The sequence below is a fragment of the Eschscholzia californica genome, unplaced genomic scaffold (genome assembly GCF_041429995.1).
Source record: "Eschscholzia californica isolate CP2 unplaced genomic scaffold, dmEscCali1.0.p SCAF_2, whole genome shotgun sequence".
Taxonomy (NCBI): Eukaryota; Viridiplantae; Streptophyta; class Magnoliopsida; order Ranunculales; family Papaveraceae; genus Eschscholzia; species Eschscholzia californica.
Genome location: NW_028238309.1, coordinates 67931823 through 67952024, shown reverse-complemented (window position 1 = coordinate 67952024; position 20202 = coordinate 67931823). Strand labels below are relative to the sequence as shown.

Below are 20202 nucleotides of genomic sequence, written 5' to 3'. Positions count from 1 at the left end.
TTTTATAGGGTTTACGGTAGATGAACCCAAAAGCTCACGCTCCCACTCGCCTACAATTCAACCGTAGAAACACATATATGTAAAAAACAACACTTAAAATGCTTGTAAGGGATTTCGAACTCATGCCCTCACAATTGCAGTTGTGCTCCATCCCACACTGTAATCACTAACCTAGGACTTTCTTTTTGTCATCTTAATACATCAAAAGATATATATCTATGTAACCCTATATGTATAAAAAAAAAAAGAAAAAAAAAATTACTGCTACTATTATTTTTTTCGGGAGGATTCAGAGGTGCGGACACGCCCCCTCGCGCCCCCCATGGGTCCATCCCCGATCCAATGCATGCATGTTTCAGATTTCAGACAATCTTTTACCAACATTAGACGGCGAGCAAACAGAGTTATAAAAAATGATGAATAACAACAAACTAAGTCAACTTGTGTGGCATGTAATGTGACACGGATGCACTCAGAAAATTAAAGATGAGTTAAGCAAAAAAGAACGAGAAAAAACAAATAGAGATGTTGAGGTTATTGCACCTTAGAGCATCTCCAATGCGAAACTCAAAAAAATTTTGAGTCATCCTATGTATCAGGTTCCAATTGAGATTCTCACTCTTAGGCGGCCAAAATAGAGATCCTCAATTTTTTTTTGTCTCCAATGCAAAACTCTAAACTTATCTTATGTTGCGTAGTTATTTTACTAAATAAATAATTAGTTATTTAAAAAATATAGAAGACTTGACTTCTATATATTGGTTAAAAATCAAATATTAATGAGTTGGACAATTAGAGATATCTCAAGAGGACACTCTATTTCTAGACACGTCATCTTAGAGATCCAAATAGAGTGTTCCATTGGACTCTAAAAATCATATGTGGCACTCAGAGGTTCTGAGATTGAGTGTTACATTGGAGATGCTCTGAAGACAATAATAACTTCTTTGCTTTATCAGGAATCTAATTCCAGTTGGCTATTTATTTTCTTTCCTTTTTCTATTTCTTCATTTGGGGGATCTCATTGACCAAACACATGAATCCAAAGACAAGGAAAACAACAAGAACTACAACAGGAGAGAAATGTGTCCCTTAACACTTAAGTGTGATGATGCATGACGCATCCCTTGCATATGGAGAAAGGGAGGTAAAAACTAGTGAAATCACAGAAATCGATTGGGATTACATCAGTCAATGTAGCTAAAATTGCAAGGTTATATATATATATATATATATATATATATATATATATATATATATATATATATATATATATATATATATATATTAACCTAGACTAAGGTAACCCCCAGTGTAGATATTTTATCCATAGAGACCAACTTCCCTAGACACATCAGAACACGAGCGGCCAGTAAAAGTTAAAATACGACCATAGGCGGAAAAGAAAAATGCAGCTAAAAGAAAGAATGTTATTTTTTTAAAACGGATTCGCGCTAGATAAGTGTATTTCTTTGCAATAAAGAGAGAAAATGAACCAGCAAAATTACCAATCATTGCATTCTACTCCTTCACACTGTACCATGAGGTCGTCCGGATTATAAGGCATCTCACATTTGCAATACCTTCAAATCAAAACCCAAACAATATCTACTGACATAAACCTTAATATCATTTTAGAGAAAGCAAGAAACTACTAGTGCTAAAGCTAAAAGAATCTATGCAAGAGTTCCAGAATGTTGTGTTGTCTGTGGATTTCTAACAAAGGAAAGGCCCCTATATTATGCCATTTCATTGATTCAAGTTCTGTGCAGCTCGCCACTCCCCCAGGCCAAGGACGGGGTAGAACCATCATTCCAAGATACTCTCGCTTACCAGAGTGGTGGCTACAAGAATCCATGCAAATTCTGGATAACCAACCGTTAACTCTCAAAGCCCGAACTTCTAGAGCGAGAAGTAACAACGATTAATTATGTGGGTTTCAGAGGAAACTCACACTATGGCTCTATTTGGGATGAAACCTCCAGTAGAAGCTTTGTACTTGAACACGAAAATAGTCTTCATCCCCAACATTGTCAAGTTCAAAATAGTCCTCAAAAGAGTGAACTTTGCACTTCCCTTCAATATGAGGACTTTGGACATCATAATGGTCAGACAAGAACAAGTCTTTGGATCCATGAAACTGCTTTCTTCCTCCCATGGATTCCTCTGGCCGATAATACCATCTCACTCTAACTTTCACCTTGTTCTGATTATCTTCTTCGATTTTCTCCACTCTAGCCACATAAGGTAGCTTATCAGTATCCGAAGGTCGCATCGAAACACAATCTCCAGCTGAAAAACCCATCAAAACTCCACGTCAATTCTTTGTTGTAGTCGTTATACCAAGTTGGTGTCCACTCTACGGGTCTCTGACGCACCAATACTATATCACATTTCTTATAAAAATGCAAACAAAACAAACAAAAACCAAGGAAAGAAGCCAAGTTATCTGATTTCGTGGCAACTTGGCTTCTGAAAATCCACGAAAAAGTGGCAAGTCAGAAGGATACTTGCCATGAAATCTGGCAACAGAAGCCAAGTTGCCAAATTTCGTGGCAAGTTGGCTTCTGACTAGCCATTTTTTCGTGACATTCTCTAAAAAAATGTGGCATTTTTCCGTGGGATTCCCAGGAAAATCTGGCATTTCCATTTTTCGTGGGTTTCTCGTGATACACAAGCAGATCTTTTGCTATAAAGATAATGTATTTGGTTTCTAGCGTTTTCTTATCAATGGTTTCTAGCGTTTTCTATCTTGGTTTTGTTCAACAAATCATATTTCGGATAAATTCAAACCAAAACCTAACAAATTTGATGAAAGCAAAAAACTCAAATCAAAATTTTATGTTGGAATAATGTTTATCTTTCTCCTTGGGAAGATTCTGCTACTATTTCTTGGTCTGACCAAGATCAACGAAGTCTTGAAAATTTCTCTCTACAAATTTTGTTTGTGATAAAGAAGAAGAAGAAGCCTAGGGTTTATGAAGAAAAAATGGAAAAACTATGATTTGTAGAGGGCATGAATTATATATATTAGAGTGATGTCCCATGAAAACCGTTGTCCATATAAGATTTCTAATTTATAAAATAGCCAAAATCCCTCCATTTGGTCCTTCCGTCAGTCCTCTAGCCAATGTGGCAACGTCTAATTTTAGCATATTTTCTCTCTATTTGCTCCACGTTTTTTTAAGTGTTGCCACATAAGCTGGAGGAGGGAGTAAATGGAAGGATGAATAAAATTTCTGATAAAATAGTTGTTCACTTAAGATATTTGGTTGTCCATATATTGTCCACCTTAAAAATTTGAGTGATAAGATTTTGTTTTGATCTAGACTGTCGATCATGGCCGACAGTCTAGATCAAAAGAAATATAGGGACTAGTATATAAACACGGTAAAGTAAAGGACCAAAACCGAAATACTATTCCAATTTTCAGAACCAACCACTTCACATTCTCATCCGATGTAGCACGGATGATGGAAGAGACTACAAAAGTGGACCTCGTCCGAACCTAAATAAGAATCAATTGAGAGTGAAAAACTTCACTAAGAGAGAGAAAAGATAGTAGACTCAAAAATAAAAACCGTTGATTTCGTATAGGTTTGGTGTAAGTTTTGACTTACAATCTCTTCTAACATTACTCTAATTTTAATTGGACCATAACACTTCTTTTTTAAAGTTAGTATTGGTGGAAGGTACAAAATATGAACCCAAATAGCACAATAAGTCTACTATTAACGTAAAATGTGTCAAAAGTCCAAAAAAGATACAAATTTACTAAGCAAATCATTTCTGCATATATCATTTCAAAAAAAATTATTTTTGCATGACATTATAACCTTATTAAATTAAATAAAAGGTAAATAACGCTATACATTTTACTGTTGAACTTTACGCAATTTGATTTATGCTGCCCACAACTAGTTTTGTACATATCTACACATTCACTAAACAATCAACACGTTAGTTATACGTTTATTTATTTGTATGAGGCAAAAACAAATGTTCAAGAAAAATAGACCTCTTACTTATTTTATATTAAGATTGGACCTTAAAACTAATTTATTTTTTATTTTGGACTTCTTGCCCACTTTTTTAAATAGACCACCGCATCCTGCATTTGGAAGATGTGTTTAGTTGGCTGTGACAACAAGAACAAAATTGGAAGATTATTTTAAAGGCTAAAAGTCAATTTCAGATATAAAAAAACTGGATAATTGATATAGCATGAAAAGGGACCATAACACAAGTGAATCTGAATTTCAAATATGATGAGTTTGGATTTGGATACAAAAAGTAACATGAAATTATGTTTTCGAAAGGTATCTTAAGCTTCATTCACACACAAATAAACAATGTTGATGTGTATAAGTGTATTTGATGGCTACTAGTAGAGATATTCTTTCATTTGACAATGTTGCATGGTAAAATTACTATATACCCAAGCCAAGAAGATGAACTAGTCAAACCTAAATCTGATCAAAATCGGCCGGTCTGTAGCAGTAAAGTCCACCATGACAAAAGTAATAGGGAAATGTCGAGGTTACAAAAGATTTTGACAAAAGATATTACTCAGCTAATGTGGCGGTTGTGGTTTGAAACTTTGACTAAATCTAAGCCGTTGAGAGATGAATATCACAACTGCCACATCAGCTGAGAACTTTCTTTTGTCAAAATCCTTTGTAACTCTAACATCTCCCAAAATAAAAACTTTCAGCTTAATTTCTCAACCAGCAACGACTAAATGGAGTGAAACTTATCATTCAAACCCAACTTATGCTAAGACGTTTAATTCAAAAGTTACTAATATATATAATATATATATATATATATATATATATATATATATATATATATATATATAGAAGTTGCATGCAGGAGAAGATAAACAAATTAAGTCTCTAAACAACAACAACATCATGAACCAACCATCAGACTGCATTCCATTGAAATGCATTAGGATGATGAGCCATTTAAAGCAAAGACGGCTGGGTGTAGTAATCCATATAGTATGGATTATTGTTGAGGACATTTTCGATGTAGTATTGATGATGAGGGTGATTACTTCCATCCAACTCAACAAATTGCATCTCTTCGGAAGGCTTCCAGTGCCGCTTCCTTTGGTTTATGAACCAGTTGTTTATCTGCTTCTGATCAAGCCCCGTGGTCTCTGCAAGCGCCATTTTCTGGCTCTCCTATATATCATCAAAAAATTGCACACAAAATAAATAAATTGTACTAGTTTAACACTCTGAGGCCACAAAATATTCTAAGCCTAACATTTATATATCTCCTCAAGTCCAAACGGTTGGGGTGTTAGTCCCAAATTGGGAAGGGGTACTGGTTATCACTTTATAAGTTTGAGGAAAAACCTCATCTATTGAGCTAGTTTTCTGGGTGAGAGAGAGGCCCGCCAGGACCATACATCAGTTAGAGATGCAAAATGTCGATTCAACGGAAAAATGTATAACCATGGCGAGCTAGGTAGATCGAGGATACATGCATGATAGGACTGATCAATATATATATATATACACATATATATATGTGTGTGTGTGTGTTTGTATGTATGTATGTATATTTCATACTGATGGGTAAGGCCATTTGTAGTGTCTGCTCCACCAATCCAATAACTGTTCCCTTGCTTCCTTTGGTAGTTTCCCTTTCTTTCTCTTCTTCATAAACTCCTGTTTCAGACTCCCCAAACAACCACTGTACTTGCGTAAAAGCTGAAGTTTTAGTTCCCTATCTTCTGCTTGGGGATCTATATAGTTGTCATTATTATTAGCATCAATCTCTCCATCAGATGATCCATTTTGACCTGCACGTTTGTATAAAACCACAGACTCATATAGAAGACTCGGCTGTGTATATTATACTTCCACAGATCATGCATAGTTACAAAGAGAACATATAATGTATAGTCGAAGGTGAAACAAGCTAACAAGTAGACTTAGCCCTCCTGTTCACAGCATTTACTAAGTATCCACAATAAATAATAAATTAAACACAAGTATGGTGGTATCTAGAAACTTAACTACAAGTTCGAAAGAGCAGTACAAAGGACTTGGACTAAATCATGAATATTATGAAAAATGATTGATACATACCTTGAGTCGTAGCGGATAATGGGATGCATAAATAATGGAACTTCAATGTGGTATACCACATTGTTCCATGAATAATTACGAGAAGGATTATACATTTGCCGGTTGTGATGCCTAAATAATGGAACTTAAATGTGGTATACCACATTGTTCCATGAATAATTTCGAGAAGGATTTTACATTTGCCAATTAGTTTTGAGTTGGATGGCCACAAACTTAACATGGTATCAGAGCTAGGCCACACGTGATAGGCTTAAAAGTCACACGTACTCCACGTCACCCGTAAAGAAAAAAAAACACACGTGTTAGGCTCAAAGAATACCACACGTGAGGGGGCGTGTGAGAATAGTCCCACATGGGAGAATGGGTAACTAGCAACCAAGAATATAAAGTATAGGTCCTCTCCCCTCATTGCCAATTGGTTTTGAGTTGGATGGCTACAAACTTAACATAAGTAACATATAGCTAGCTAGTGTGCTGGATAGTGAGAAACAATCTGCAAGCTATAAGTACCAATTTGTTTCAGAGTTGGTCGTATGGCCGTTCATGTAGACGATTATTGTTTCCGACACCAGGACGGTCAAATGGGTTTGTTGGTTAGCGTATAAAGGCAAATTTATATGAGTGCAGCCTGCTGGGTGCAGTTTACCACATGGGAAGCAGCAAGTACAATAGGTAATTACCAAGTTAGTTTCCACCTTCTAGGTCAAGGATTCGAGATTCGGAGTCATGCCCCTTCAAGTATGTTGATATTTCAAAAAAAAGCTTATATATAATAGGTGAGCTTTCTTGCTTGAGAAGATAGATAAATCTAACTTGGCTGGTATAACTTCACAAAAAATGTAGTGATGTTGAAGTCTCTGGTATGAAGGTCAATTTTGCATAACAATTATTTTGGTGTTGCTTATTGACGCAGTAGAAAACTCTGAAAAAGCTTAGATCTTCGTTTAAATTCTATAGAACCGAAACAAAGAAGAATTAACTAAAATACTAGACTTTATTGATTAAACTGAATTCCATTAAACAAACACTGGATCCCTTTATATAGAGTAATAGGGTTTCCTAAACCTAATCAAAATAGAATTAACAACTTCTAAATAAATAAAATACTAACGTCTAAGTCTCCTAAAAATATAAAACTGCTAAAACTAATAATTTTCTACTAACAAAAATATTAAACTAATAAACCTATTAGATTTTTAGATATTTAAGATTGTCGAAATTGTTGGGGTCCCTCCTTATACGAAAAAGATTTTTAGCTGGAATAGGATTTCCATTATTCCTTACTTGGGGAGAAATAGAAGTTTTTATTTCAAGCCTAAAAGGGAATCCTATTTCTATTAGAATACCTCTTTATTTATCATTATAATAGGGAATGAAAGTGAAGAAATTATTCATACTTTAAAGTTAGAAAATAACCTCCCAGTTGGGAGAGCTACTAGAGAATCCTTTCAAATCATATCCTCTCAGATTAGAGAGAGATAGAGATCAGAGAGATGAGAACAAAGAGAGGTCAGAGAAAGAGAGATTTCTGAAGTGGTTCTTACAAGAGAAATTATAAGATAAGAATATTGGTTTGAGGAAAAGAAGAATATTAATCTTGTGAAACAATTTAGTTTGTGGTTATCTTCTTCAACCTTTAGTAATCTAGGATTTGTTCAAATCCTAAGGAGTAAGAGATTCTTATTTCTTTGTTTCTTTGTTCATTTTATCCACCATAGTTTTGGTGAAGAGTCGGTTAATCTTCTATTTGTTTAGGGAAGAATTGGTTAATCTCCTATTGTTTTAGGGAAGAACTGGTTAATCCTCTATTTGTTTAGGGAAGAATTGTTATCCAACAGTGTGTTTACACATCTTGAACAATTGGTTTATCCACCATAGGTTTGGTGAAGAATTGTGTAATCCATTATTTAATCATAGTGGAAGATTTCTGGACTAGGTCCCGTGGTTTTTTACCTTCTATCTTGGAGGGGTTTTTTGCCACGTTAAATAATCTTGGTGTCTCTGCTTTTACTTTTACATCGTTTATCTTCATATTCCTGAACAAGTTAATTAAGTTATTTTTCCTAAGATCGAAATACCTTCTGAAAATCTCTCTGCATCACTTATTACCACAATCTCAGATCGAGTAGCCAAAGAAAGAAAAAAATACTCGATACAGATTGAAACTACTAGCTAGAGAAGGTTTTGCTATAACTTTGTGGCTTCAAGATGAGTCCATACACAAGGGGGGTCGACTGCTTTTCTTGTACTAAGGGAGAGCGCGGACTTTTGGATTACATCTTTGATAAAAGTAGAAGTCTTTTATTTCCAAACTGATCTTGTATCATTGGATTCCGTATTCTTGTAGCATGAGTTTCTATCGTGTAAAACTCTAATCAATATAAGTAGTGATTGATAGAGTTAGACTCACATTTATCACTTTTGCCAAACAATTGTTCTCATAGCTAATTAAACTTGTAAGTGAGTTTAATGGTAGGGAATAGTCAGTGTACACAAAAGGTCTTGACTTAATTCGTGATATTCTAACTCACTGAGGTAGAAGAACGGTGTAGATCATAGTCAAACTTTGAATTCATTTATCTTTTAATGAAGGTGAGTCGGCCTGTCATAAATTAAGTCAAAAATCTTTTGAGCACCTGACAACCAAACCCTATCCCCAAATATATATGCCATGGCTGAAGACAAGTTTCATGCATGCTTAATTGGTGAACACAACAACCTATACACTAATATAGATCAGCATGTTAAATTGTTTCTCCAACTTCATGAAACATCAAGAAAATTAAGTTTATTCGAAAGAGAGAGAGAGAGAGTTAGAAGATGAGTACCAGAAGAAGAATGAGGTGGTGGTGGTGGTGGAGAATTAGTAAGAGGAGTGTCAAGGGTTTTGAGCTGAGAGTGAAGAGATGAGAGAAAAAGCATGGCTTCTTGGAGAGGTTTAGTAAGTTGTTGTTCATATTTAATAAGCATCTCAGAGTAAGCCTCCATGAACTGATCAAGTGATGGATCTTCTCCTAGCAGGACTCCACCACCACCTCCTGTAGATGATGATCTTGATCTATTTACCTTGTCTGCAGACAAAATCTCATCTAACCTTTTCACCACCTCTGGAGGAGCTCCAACCTGCAAATCGATCTCTTCAATTTTTTAGAGACAGAAATTAAGAGATCATATATATATATATACCTAAAGCTAGCTAGGTATTAAATATACCTTGTGACAGTTGATGTAGGCAGCTAAGAGACGAGGGTAGTGAGGATGAGCCATGATCTTTGCTCTCATTAATAATGAACAACTGTCGTTGTTGTTGTTGTTGTTTTGGTCACTAGTACTAGTAGTAGTAGTAGTGTTGTTGTTATTGATCATCATGAAATAACAATTACCAGGTGCTGCTACTTGTGGGTTTTGTTTGATTCTGTTTTTGTTGTCATTGTAGAATGCCATGTTGTTGTTGTTGTTAGAAGAAGATGAGAGAGGAGGAGGAGGAGGGAAAAGGGTATTCATTTCTAAACAATAAGGAGGATTATTATTAGGTAATGGAGGAGGAGAAGGCATTAGTGGTGGTGGTGGTGGTGGCATCATCATATTCATTCTCATGCTACTAAAACCCTCCCCCATATTCATACCACCACCATGACCATGATCACTACTACTACTTCTACCACCAACTTCCATTCTCTTTCTCTTTCTCTCTCTCTATATATGTCTAGAATTTGTGATTTGTCTACTAGCTAGTATGATGATAAATACACACTTATAAATAAAGAAAGAAATCTCTAGCTCCCGGATTTTACGGCACTAATAAGAAGTAGTATAAGCAGCTGACTGTTTTTCAAAAGAAGGAAGATCCTTTTTTTATTATTTTTTTATTCTATGTGGGATGGTGATAGTTTCCTTGTTGCTTGTTTTTTTACTCTTTTATTTCTCTCTGATCTATCTATAAACTTGCAGCTTTAAATCAGCACTACTACCTACTGTTGAATGTTGATGAGTGAAAGAGAGATAGAGAGAAGGGAAAGTGTTTTCCCAAGTTACAATCTAGTGGAGTACTACTAGTATATGTTAAGGGGACGGACGGGTCGGGTGTGCGGATGTAGATGGATGGATGGATAGATAATGTGCAGTGTTAAAGTTTTCCTTCCCGATGAAACCCTAGCTAGCCTCAGTTTGTGTTTCTCAGTTAGTATATGTGTATGTAGTATTAATAGATGGGAATAATAATGAACAGACAGTGCCTGGGGAGGGGGGGGGACTGAGGAGAAGAAGCTGGAGCTGACAAAAGGTGTTTGTTGATGGCAATCAATCAATTCATTCATCATTTCTTTTCCTTTCCTTCGATCGGTTATTGTGTTGTAGCTTGATTCTAGACTAGTATAATTAATATATTGTCTTCTATCTCTCTCTCTCTCTCTCTGTATGGAGTAGCTCTTTCTTCTTTGCACCTTCATCTTTTACAAATTCCATCCATGTCTAGCTTTTTTAGCTTTCATAGCTTTAAGGAGTGAGTGACACTATACGCATGTATGGAGCAACCTACCAGCCCCGAATAATATTGGGAACACGGCAACAGAAGATAGTGTATATATATTATTGCATTCATTAATGCTAAAGGTACTTAGACAGCCCATGTCATTAGTTTGAACAAATATAATATATATCTATATAATAAGGGAGGAGGGTATCTTCCCCCCTCCTCCCAACGGCTAGGATTTATCCTCACAAACATATATCAAGTGGCTCAAGTTTAGTTTTTTTGATTTATAGCTTAACTCTCCACTCAAATTGTAATAGGATGCGTTACATAAGACGGATCGAAAATAGGAGATCCGGCGGTCAAGATAAGTTGCAGAAACAATATACATGTGTAACACGTGTATGTACGTGACGGATCGAAAAGAAGAGATCCGACGATCAAGAAGAATTCAGAATATATTTGAAGATACGTGAAGATATTTGAAGATATGTGAAGATATGTAATATTAGTATAATATATTCAGAATATCTCTTGTAACTATCTAATGGTAATATTAGATAGATTTTTTATTATTTCCTAGTTTAGTAATCAGAAACTAAGAAACCCTAAACCCAAGTCATCTATAAATAGCAGAGGGTTCTAGGATTCAAACTCATCGAGTTATGTCTGACCAATATAACCGATCAAACCCACATACAATTGTATGTGGTGAATTATTAATAAAAAGTTATTTCTTGAGTATTCGATCGAACCACGTTAAATTATCGTGTCATTACTTTCTGTCCATATCTCCAATTATTTATATAATCGTGAATTTAACAAATTGGTTTAGGGTTTTGATTTGTTTGAGTTTTAGGTCATCTCTCTTTCTTTCCTCTTTCTTTCTTTGTTGTATGATCTAATTATTTGGTGTTTGGGGTTTTGATCAGATTGCTTTGGTTTTGAGTTTATTGAAGCTTGAGTTTATTGAAGCTTCAAGAACCGACAAGATTTGCCTACAGGTATAAACGATCGTTTATGTTCTTCATGAAAAGCCATTCTTTTAGACAGTTTATTTGATGAGAGATGCTAGAATCACAAAAGATTTTGACAAAAAAAAGTTCCCAGCTGATGTGGCGGTTGTGATTTTCATCTCTCAATGGTCTAGATTTGGTCAAAGTTTGAAACCACTCCCGCCACATCAGCTGGGAACCTTTTTTTTGTCAAAATCTTTTGTAACTTTATCATTTCCCTTATTTGATTGAATATATAGTTTCAGTAATTTGAAGGTGGGTTTATTAGTTAAACTTGAATACTCATAAACATAAATGTACCGACACGATTCGGCTACAAGTGTTAGTTTATTTGTAATACTGAATCCTTCGTCAATTACTTGCAGATTATGTGGACTCATGGAAGGGCAAAAGTATAATCTGTTACACTGAAATTTCTCTTTCGGTTTTTCACTCTCACATTTTGAGATTTATTGATTTTGTTCCAAAAAGTTTTATGCAGATATGGTTTAGCTTCATTTATCAGTAACCATGACTTTGGTTCTGTTAACTTTGGCTCTATTACTTGAGAAACTAAACTAATTTGGTTTTGTCCACTTCAGTTGGGTCTCATTTAAGGCTCTGTAGTTTTGTTTGTTGTGCTTTTGTTAGTATTAGTTTCAAACTCATAGTCGTTGGTTTTAGTTTTAAATTCATGCCTTTATATTTTTCTCACAACACCATTACAAACCCAATTCATAGAGTAAAATTTTTGTATATAATTTGCTCTCATGTATCTCCATCTATCTATTACTCCCTTTCATTCTTTTTCTTTGATTTTGTTGAAAGGGATTAAGTTTGTAATATAGCTTTCTTAGTTTGTTTGATCCAATATTACTTTTTTATTTTGTTGTTTCATCAAATGGTTTTTAAAGGTATCTAACTTAACCGACCAACAAGAGGGAGCGAAAAATAACACAAAGGTATCTCTCTCTCATTGTTCTTTTTCAATTGTAATGAAACTCCTAACATGCTTAAATAGAAACAATGAGTCGGCGAAATGAAAACCGTAAATTACTTCATTTAACTCGGGCAAATCGCAAACGTAAAAAGCTTCTTATTCAAGTTACTAATTGTGATAAGAAAGATATACAAAATTAGGTCTTATTCAAAGTTATAATTAGGCCTTACTGTAAAAAAATGATTGACCAAATTTTGTGAGCAAAATTTGCATTAAAATCTGTGGTCTAATTTGGATCGCCAAAATTCGTTTTTTTTCCTTTACTAAATGGTCGATGCTAAATCTGTTTTGTTCATCTTGACCAAATCTTTTTCGTCAACAAAATGGACGAACAACCAGAGAGTCAAATTCTTTTTTTCTTGCTTGCAATAGTGATGAGGTAGCTTATTTATCTTTGTTTCCTTCAATTGTTTTGTCCATGTTTTCATTCTTCCAATGGTTTATGAGATCTTTTCTTTAGTCGTTTACATTTGTGGCTTCCGAAGAGTTTTCTAGATTGAGGCTTTGTATTCGCCTATTTATAACGGTTAACCAAGTGTTGAGACTTGGTTAATGAAGTTTGGTCGACCATGTTTGACGAACTAATTCTCAGGTAAGTTTGTCTGATTTTAGCTTGATCCATGATATTTTTGTATGGCTCCATCCCCTGGCGCATTTGAAATCTAATAAGTTACTTAAGTGTAAAAAATTGTTTGTTGTATATTTTTTAGTACATGTTTTGGTCTTTATTACATTTATGGGGGCTTTTCTTGGAATTTCTCATGTATATATTTCATTAGTTTAAATCTCCTTCCGGCTCTTTCATCTCATTGCAGGTATCCGTCTATCTTTCTATCGCAGTTTCTAATGCAGAATCTCTCTTAAATTTTCACCCACACCCAAACCAGGAGGAAAGTACTATTAATTAAAGTTCGGTGATTAAAGAAAAGTTGTAGTTGAGATCTAAGATTGTAGGGTTTGATATTGTTTAATTTGGTTAATTGTTACAACCCTCGCTAATATGGATATGGAAGTTGTAAGGGAAATAAAATCCTTAGATCCGTAATTCAAATGTTAGAATTTAGACTAAGACTATGTACCGATTTTTTTTATGTGAAGTTGTTGCAAATTGTTATTCGGAGTAGCACATACTTATTGTTACAGCCCTCGCTAATATGGATATGGCGTAAAAAACGAATTTAACTCTTCTTATTAGGTATATATGAAAGATCCAGTTCATGCTTCATCTCACCACCCTCCGGGTCTTTGTTTCTCTTTGCTGCATGTTGTTCGTCTTTCATTCTCACACACAAACACAAACGTAAACAATGTTTGTATGCTTTTGGATCCTTTTAGATACACACGTGTTAGCTTTTAGGACTACTTTCTCCTACTCGCATGTTAATCTGAACTGTGAACTATCTAAAGCACATGTTAATCCCGACCTCTGTTTGTGATAATTTCAGTTCTTTTCTTTTACTCTTTAGTGGTTTTTATTATACTTTATCCCAAGCCCTCAATCCGAACCCATTAGGCTTAATCTGATGGTTAAGATTATTTGCCAAAGGAATATTAGTATTAGTGGAATTAAATTTCTATTTCTAACTATTTTAGGTGTGAAAGGATCCATGCAGTCTATGTTTTCTCCATATGGTTTGCTAATTTTTTCCTTCTTTTCTTTGTTTGTTTTATAACATTTATTCTAACAAACTAGTCTCTAATGTCGTTGATTCTCTCTATATGGTTTGCTAATTGTTTTTTTGCTTCTTTCTCTTTACAGTTTTGGTGGAACATTTTGATTGTTAATGTTCAGTGTGACTTTGTGCTCTATTACAACTCTCCCAGGTAAATAGTTTGTCACTCTATACAATTTGTTGATTTTATTGTTTCTGTCACTCTTTTTCACTGGATTTTTGGCTTCTTAGGCTTCAGTGTAATTCAAGTCATTATTTTGAAGTTTGCATCTTGCATATTTTATTCTTTGAAGAAATTAGTGTGATCTAAGCTTATAATTTGTTGTTTTTGTCGTTTGAAATGATTCAAATTTAGAGTTTTTATGGTGTGACAGATTGAAATTTACATTTAGCAGAGTTGAAGATTACGTTCTTATTGTTTGAAGCCTCTCTTTATATATTTAACTTACATCTTGCTGATTTTATTGGTGACCGACTCGATGTGATTTATAGGGGTGTTCGTTGGTTCGGTATCCGGTATTTTGGTGTCATCCATTACCAAACCGCTCATGGTTTGGTTAGTGATTTTTCAAACCGTTACCAAACCGCTCAGGGTTTGGTTCGGTTAATAACCAAACCATCATAAGCGGTTTAGATACCACTGGATACCAAACCATCCATAAAAACAACATGTTCTCCATGAAAATCGACAAATCGAGTTACTTTCTTCATACATTGACGTATAAAATCAAGACAACACTCCTTAAAAATCTGGAGAAACAATTAAATTAACATAATACCTCGAAAAACATTTAAAACATTAAAGACATGTGCAGGCCACCGACCGAAATATTTTATAGCAGCTAGTAACATTAATGATACATGAATTGTTTTTAATCTAATACTAGCTAGTAACATTATATTGTAGTAGTGTTGTTGTTTTGTATGGGTAGTAGTTATTCTTGTTTCTAGCAAGAACTTGATGAAAGATATGTATTTATATGAAATTATAGAGATATGGTAGATATATTCTAGAAAAAATTAAGTAAATATGTAATTATATATATATTAATTTAACTTGACTGGTTCGGTTTGGTTTTAATGGTTCCTAAAAATTACATCCGCTTACCGAACCAAGCCAGTTGGTTTTTGAAAATGTACAACCATACCAAACCACTCGTTGTTTGGTTTGGTTTGAAAACCGAATGGACCGGTTTGGATCGGTTTGGTTTGATTGGTTCGGTCTACTTTTGCACACCCCTAGTGATTTAAGTGTAGAATATGCTATTCATTTTTCTCATGTTTGTCTCTTTTAGGGAAGGTTAACTTTTTTGTTGCACAAAGTGATTAGTGAGAATCCATTTTATATGATAAGTTGGTCTCTAAAAAAATCTTTATTGTTCTCCATGTCTCACAAGTCCCCTCAATTTTGGTATAATATTTGTTGTTGTTGCTATTGATGACTGTTGGGCTTGCTTATAATTTGTTGTCGTTGTTGATCTTGTTCATTAGGGTAATCTATTTTCGCATACGCACTTCACTGAACGCATTTGATAAAACTGTCCGTGCCCGACAGGCACGGGTTACACCGTCGTATATATACAGGTGAAGAGGTTACTGCATGTGCTTTTTTTTTGGAAGTGACTGCATGTGCTGGAACGCTTATGGGAAGGAAAAGATTAAAATGGCAAGATCCAAAAGGGTTGACCTTTTATGTTTGGCACTATGATCCGTGGGTATCCTTTATGATAAGAAAATAGCTTATCAATTTAGGAAGTTTCATAAAAGACGGCATCGGCATTGCTCATATGCTAAGACTTGGATGATTCTTATCACCCTATTAACATCGCCCACCTGAAAGTTACAATTAGAACTTATGTGTCCGGGAAGGCTTACTATGTGTTATAGAGGAAGTTAATAACGCTACATGGTCATAGGATTTCAATTTTGCAACTTCGCCCGCACAGTTTCGAGTATATTATCATGTTGGTCTAACGGTCGGTAACATTTGGTTGTATACCCCTTCCCTCAATTCTACTCGGATAGATATGTATCATTATTAAAAAAAAAATAGTTACGAGGGTGTTAGTTCAAGTCTTAAAGATCACCTTATAGAATTATCTGATGTGATTTCAGACCGTATGTATAAAGTAAATGTAGTTATTGATGAAGTCTGCTATTTTTTAGTTTATATAACCTTTAGGGTCTCAAACTTTGTTTCCCCTTTTTCTTTTGGTTAATAAAATTTATTTATATCATTTTTCAAAAATAAATGTTTAGCGCTGAAATGATGTTTAACTTCTAATATTAGATTAATTAGTGCAATACATGTAAATTGTAATTAATCTTTCAAAAGTACTTGTTTTTTTTCTTCAAACAAATGTGACAGAATTTCCCCTACCTAGGGAAACTCATTGGACATACTCCCAGGTGTACTTCCCCCTCACAATTACAAGGCCTTTTTGATCTTTTCAGAGTCTTGTCAGATTGAAAAGACCAAAATGACCATGTCTTGTGAGGGAGAGTTAGGGGTGGGAATCGGGCGGGTTCGGACGGGCTCGGACATAATATAACCGGGCTCGGGCGGATCGGGCACTACATTGTCTAGCCCGCGACTAATTGGCGGGCGGATCGGGCCGGACAGAAACAACAAATTGAAGGCCCGTAACCCGTCCGAGCCCGCCTGCCCAAGCGGGCTCCATCGGGCTCGGGCCGGACGGGCTCGGGTGTTTTATAGGAAAAAATATTTAACTTATATCTTTAAGAAGCCTCCCATCCTTATATAAAAACTATCAACCCTCTCTAATTCTAACTAACAGATGTGGGGCTAACAATTTTAGTTAACAAACCTTTCTTTCCTTTCTTTAAGTAAAAGTCTCCAAACACTTTGTAATTATAAATACACAATGTGGGACTAATACTTTTTAAATTTTAGATTACTTTGCATCCTTCCCTTCCTTTAAATATAAGGGGGGGTAGTGGAGCGGGACTTTCACAGACTTTCATAGACAAAATGTCCCGTAGACATTTCAAGACATTTCGGATGAGTTATTATAGACAACATGTGTTCATAGACATTTTCAAGACATTGAGAGTTTGTAGACAAAATGTCTTTATAGACATTTCAAGACATTTGATCCATAGACAAAATGTCCTGGGGACATTTTAAGATCTTGAGTCCATTGACAAAATGTGTAATGCATATTATATTTGTGCTAATCAAAAATATATTTTTCGACTTTTGTAGACATCTGTGAATATTTGTGGACATTGATGGACATTTGGTAGACATTTATTATTTTAATATTATTATTATTATTTAATCACATGAAATAATATATTAATACTAACATTTCAAAAATATATTTTTCGACTTTCGTAAACATCTGTGAATATTTGTGGACATTGATGGACATTTGGTAGATATTTATTATTTTAATATTATTATTATTTTTTAATTACATGAAATAATATATTTATACTAACATTTCAAAAATATATTTTTCGACTTTCGTAGACATCTGTAAATATTGTAGACATTGATGGACATTTGGTAGACATTTACTATTTTAATATTATTATTATTGTTTAATCACATGAAATAATATGTTTATACTAACATTTCAAAAATATATTTTTCGACTTTCGTAGACATCTGTGAATATTTGTGGACATTGATGGACATTTGGTAGACATTTATTATTTTAATATTATTATTATTGTTTAATCACATGAAATAATATATTTATACTAACATTTCAAAAATATATTTTTCGACTTTCGTAAACATCTGTGAATATTTGTGGACATTGATGGACATTTGGTAGACATTTATTATTTTAATATTATTATTGTTTTTTGATCACATGATGGACTTCAAATGTCTCTTGTTTTTTGAAAGACATTTTGGCTTCCAAATTTGTCCCAAATCCTTCACAAATTCATCAAACTATGAAGTCCACCAAAGTCTGGGACATATTTTGTCTACAATCGAATGCCTCGGACTTTCATAGACTCTCAAATGTCTGGATTTGAATGCCTCAGACTTTCGTGGACTCTCAAATGTCTGGATTTGAATGCCTCAGACTTTCGCGGACTCTCATGAGTCCGCGAAAGTCTTGCTCCACTACCCCCCCCTAAGTCTCCAATCACCTTTTAAGTTCCTGAATGCATATTCCACAACATTATAAGATAGACCAAATGAATTTTCTGTGTCACTTCGATTATTTTTGACGAAATATTAGTATGCATTCAATACCCATTTTGTGTGTCACTTCGATTATTTAATTAACATAAAAAGGAACCCATCATATACTGAAATGGGTAGGTTAGTACCCTTGCCCATTACATAAGGAATCTTTTTATTAATTTGAGACACATCCATGAAGAAGCCCTAGATTTCTAGCATTCACTTTGTGAAGAGGATCCCATATATTAAAGTACTTCTTTAAGATAGAAAGAGAGAAACAGAGATGAAGAGTTACAAGAAGAAGTGAGATCCTCAAAACAATGGTTCTCCTGTTATTTCATCAAAGAGCCATTTCTCAAGATCGAATCGGTCTCTTCGTTGAATGAGGTAGTAATATTAGTAGTTTGATTAAATTCAGACCCATTTGAATCTGAGGAAGTCTTCTCCCAAGCTATGTTACTTGTGTTGTTCTCAAGTGTTAAGAGTGATTCAAGCTCTTCTTGTGACATGAAATGATCACAACTCTCTTCTACATCTTCAACTTTGTTAAGAACTTGATGATATCTCTTGCTTGGAGTTGTGTTTAAGAAATCTTCATCTTTTTTCTCATCAAAGCTAATGTTACTACTAATGCTGTTGCTACAACTATTCTCATTGTGGTTCATTTTCTCATCATCACCGTCATCTTCACCGACGTCATGCGCCTTTTGCTCTGACCTAATCTCATGATTAGTACTACTAGCTTTTGGAGAAGATTTAATCCAACCTTGTAAGAGTCTTGAAATGTTATCAGTGCTTGAAGCATATGTACTAGTACTTGAAAAGCTCTTATTTAACTTAGGTAAAATACTCATACTTGAAGCAGTACTAATCTTATACGGAGTAGGCACGTTGATCATGCCTATTAAAATGTATTAAGTATTTATAATGTCTTACAAAACTTTGTTTAGAAAAATCTATCCAAATATTTTTTGTGTTTGAAAAATAAAACACATCAAAATTAAGAGAAAAAAAACACATGGTCATAGAGACCATTTGATATAGTCAATCACCATTGACCATGTCTCATAGTTAGTGAAGGTCACAAGAAGACCAAAATCACACAACAAACTTCAAGGAAGCTTCAAATTTTAATCCCACACCTTTGAGTTAGAGATAAAAGAAGCAAAGGGAAAGGTTATATGTAACCTCTTCCTTTGGATTTGAAGATATGCTTTGTTTAGGCACAAACTTTAAGTAAGCTCCATCTATTAAACCCACATTGTTGGGATAAAGGTAAAGAAGCAAGAAGAGAGGTTATATCAACCTCTTCCTTTGCTTCACAAAACAAGGCTTGACAAAAGCCAAAATTTTTAGTAGCTCCAATTCTTTAGTCCAACACCTTTGAATCATATAAATTTCATCAGGTGATACGGGGATGAAAGGGGTGTTTACTCGGGTAGTATTAGTCGGGCAGCTAGCGGGCGGATCCTCGCGGACGGGTACCGGGCGGGTATTTCGGTCCGGGACTCGGATATGAGTGCTTGTCCGAGGCCCGCCCCATATAGCCCGAGCCATCGGGCCGGGTAAGCCCGGCTCGGGTAGCAATCGGTTTCGGATGCAAACGGTCCGGGCGGATTGGGCCGGATCTCGGGTTCCCGGACCGTTTTCCCACCCCTAGGGAGAGTACCTTTGGGAGTATTTTTTATTTTTTTTTATAAGGAGTCCCCCATTCATTCTAGTGGATACAAGGGCGATCTAAACCTCTATCTAGCTTAGGTGTGTGATTAGATGGGCACGTTCTTTCTT

At 34.9% G+C, this 20202-nt stretch overlaps 1 protein-coding gene, 1 long non-coding RNA gene and 1 pseudogene across 2 annotated transcripts; 1 reads left to right on the top strand and 2 right to left on the bottom strand.

Moving 5' to 3' along the window:
- Nucleotides 1–1963: 1963 nt before the first annotated feature.
- Nucleotides 1964–2305, bottom strand: LOC147560690 (chromatin remodeling protein EBS pseudogene; annotated as a pseudogene).
- A 2433-nt stretch (nt 2306–4738) lies between these two features.
- On the bottom strand, nt 4739–10140 carry LOC147560689 (homeobox protein knotted-1-like LET6). The gene is made up of 4 exons (XM_086662810.1): nt 9321–10140; nt 8936–9230; nt 5586–5818; nt 4739–5192 (listed from the first exon to the last, which is right to left on the bottom strand). Exons 1-4 carry the CDS (start codon nt 9780–9782, stop codon nt 4971–4973), a joined length of 1212 nt encoding a protein of 403 aa, XP_086518936.1. The 5' UTR covers nt 9783–10140; the 3' UTR covers nt 4739–4970.
- A 569-nt stretch (nt 10141–10709) lies between these two features.
- Nucleotides 10710–16333, top strand: LOC147560688 (uncharacterized). Its single transcript, XR_015234162.1, has 7 exons — nt 10710–10718; nt 11511–11582; nt 12488–12535; nt 13389–13467; nt 14167–14205; nt 14333–14397; nt 15738–16333. It is a non-coding gene; the product is annotated as an uncharacterized LOC147560688 (long non-coding RNA).
- The last annotated feature ends 3869 nt before the right edge of the window (nt 16334–20202 follow it).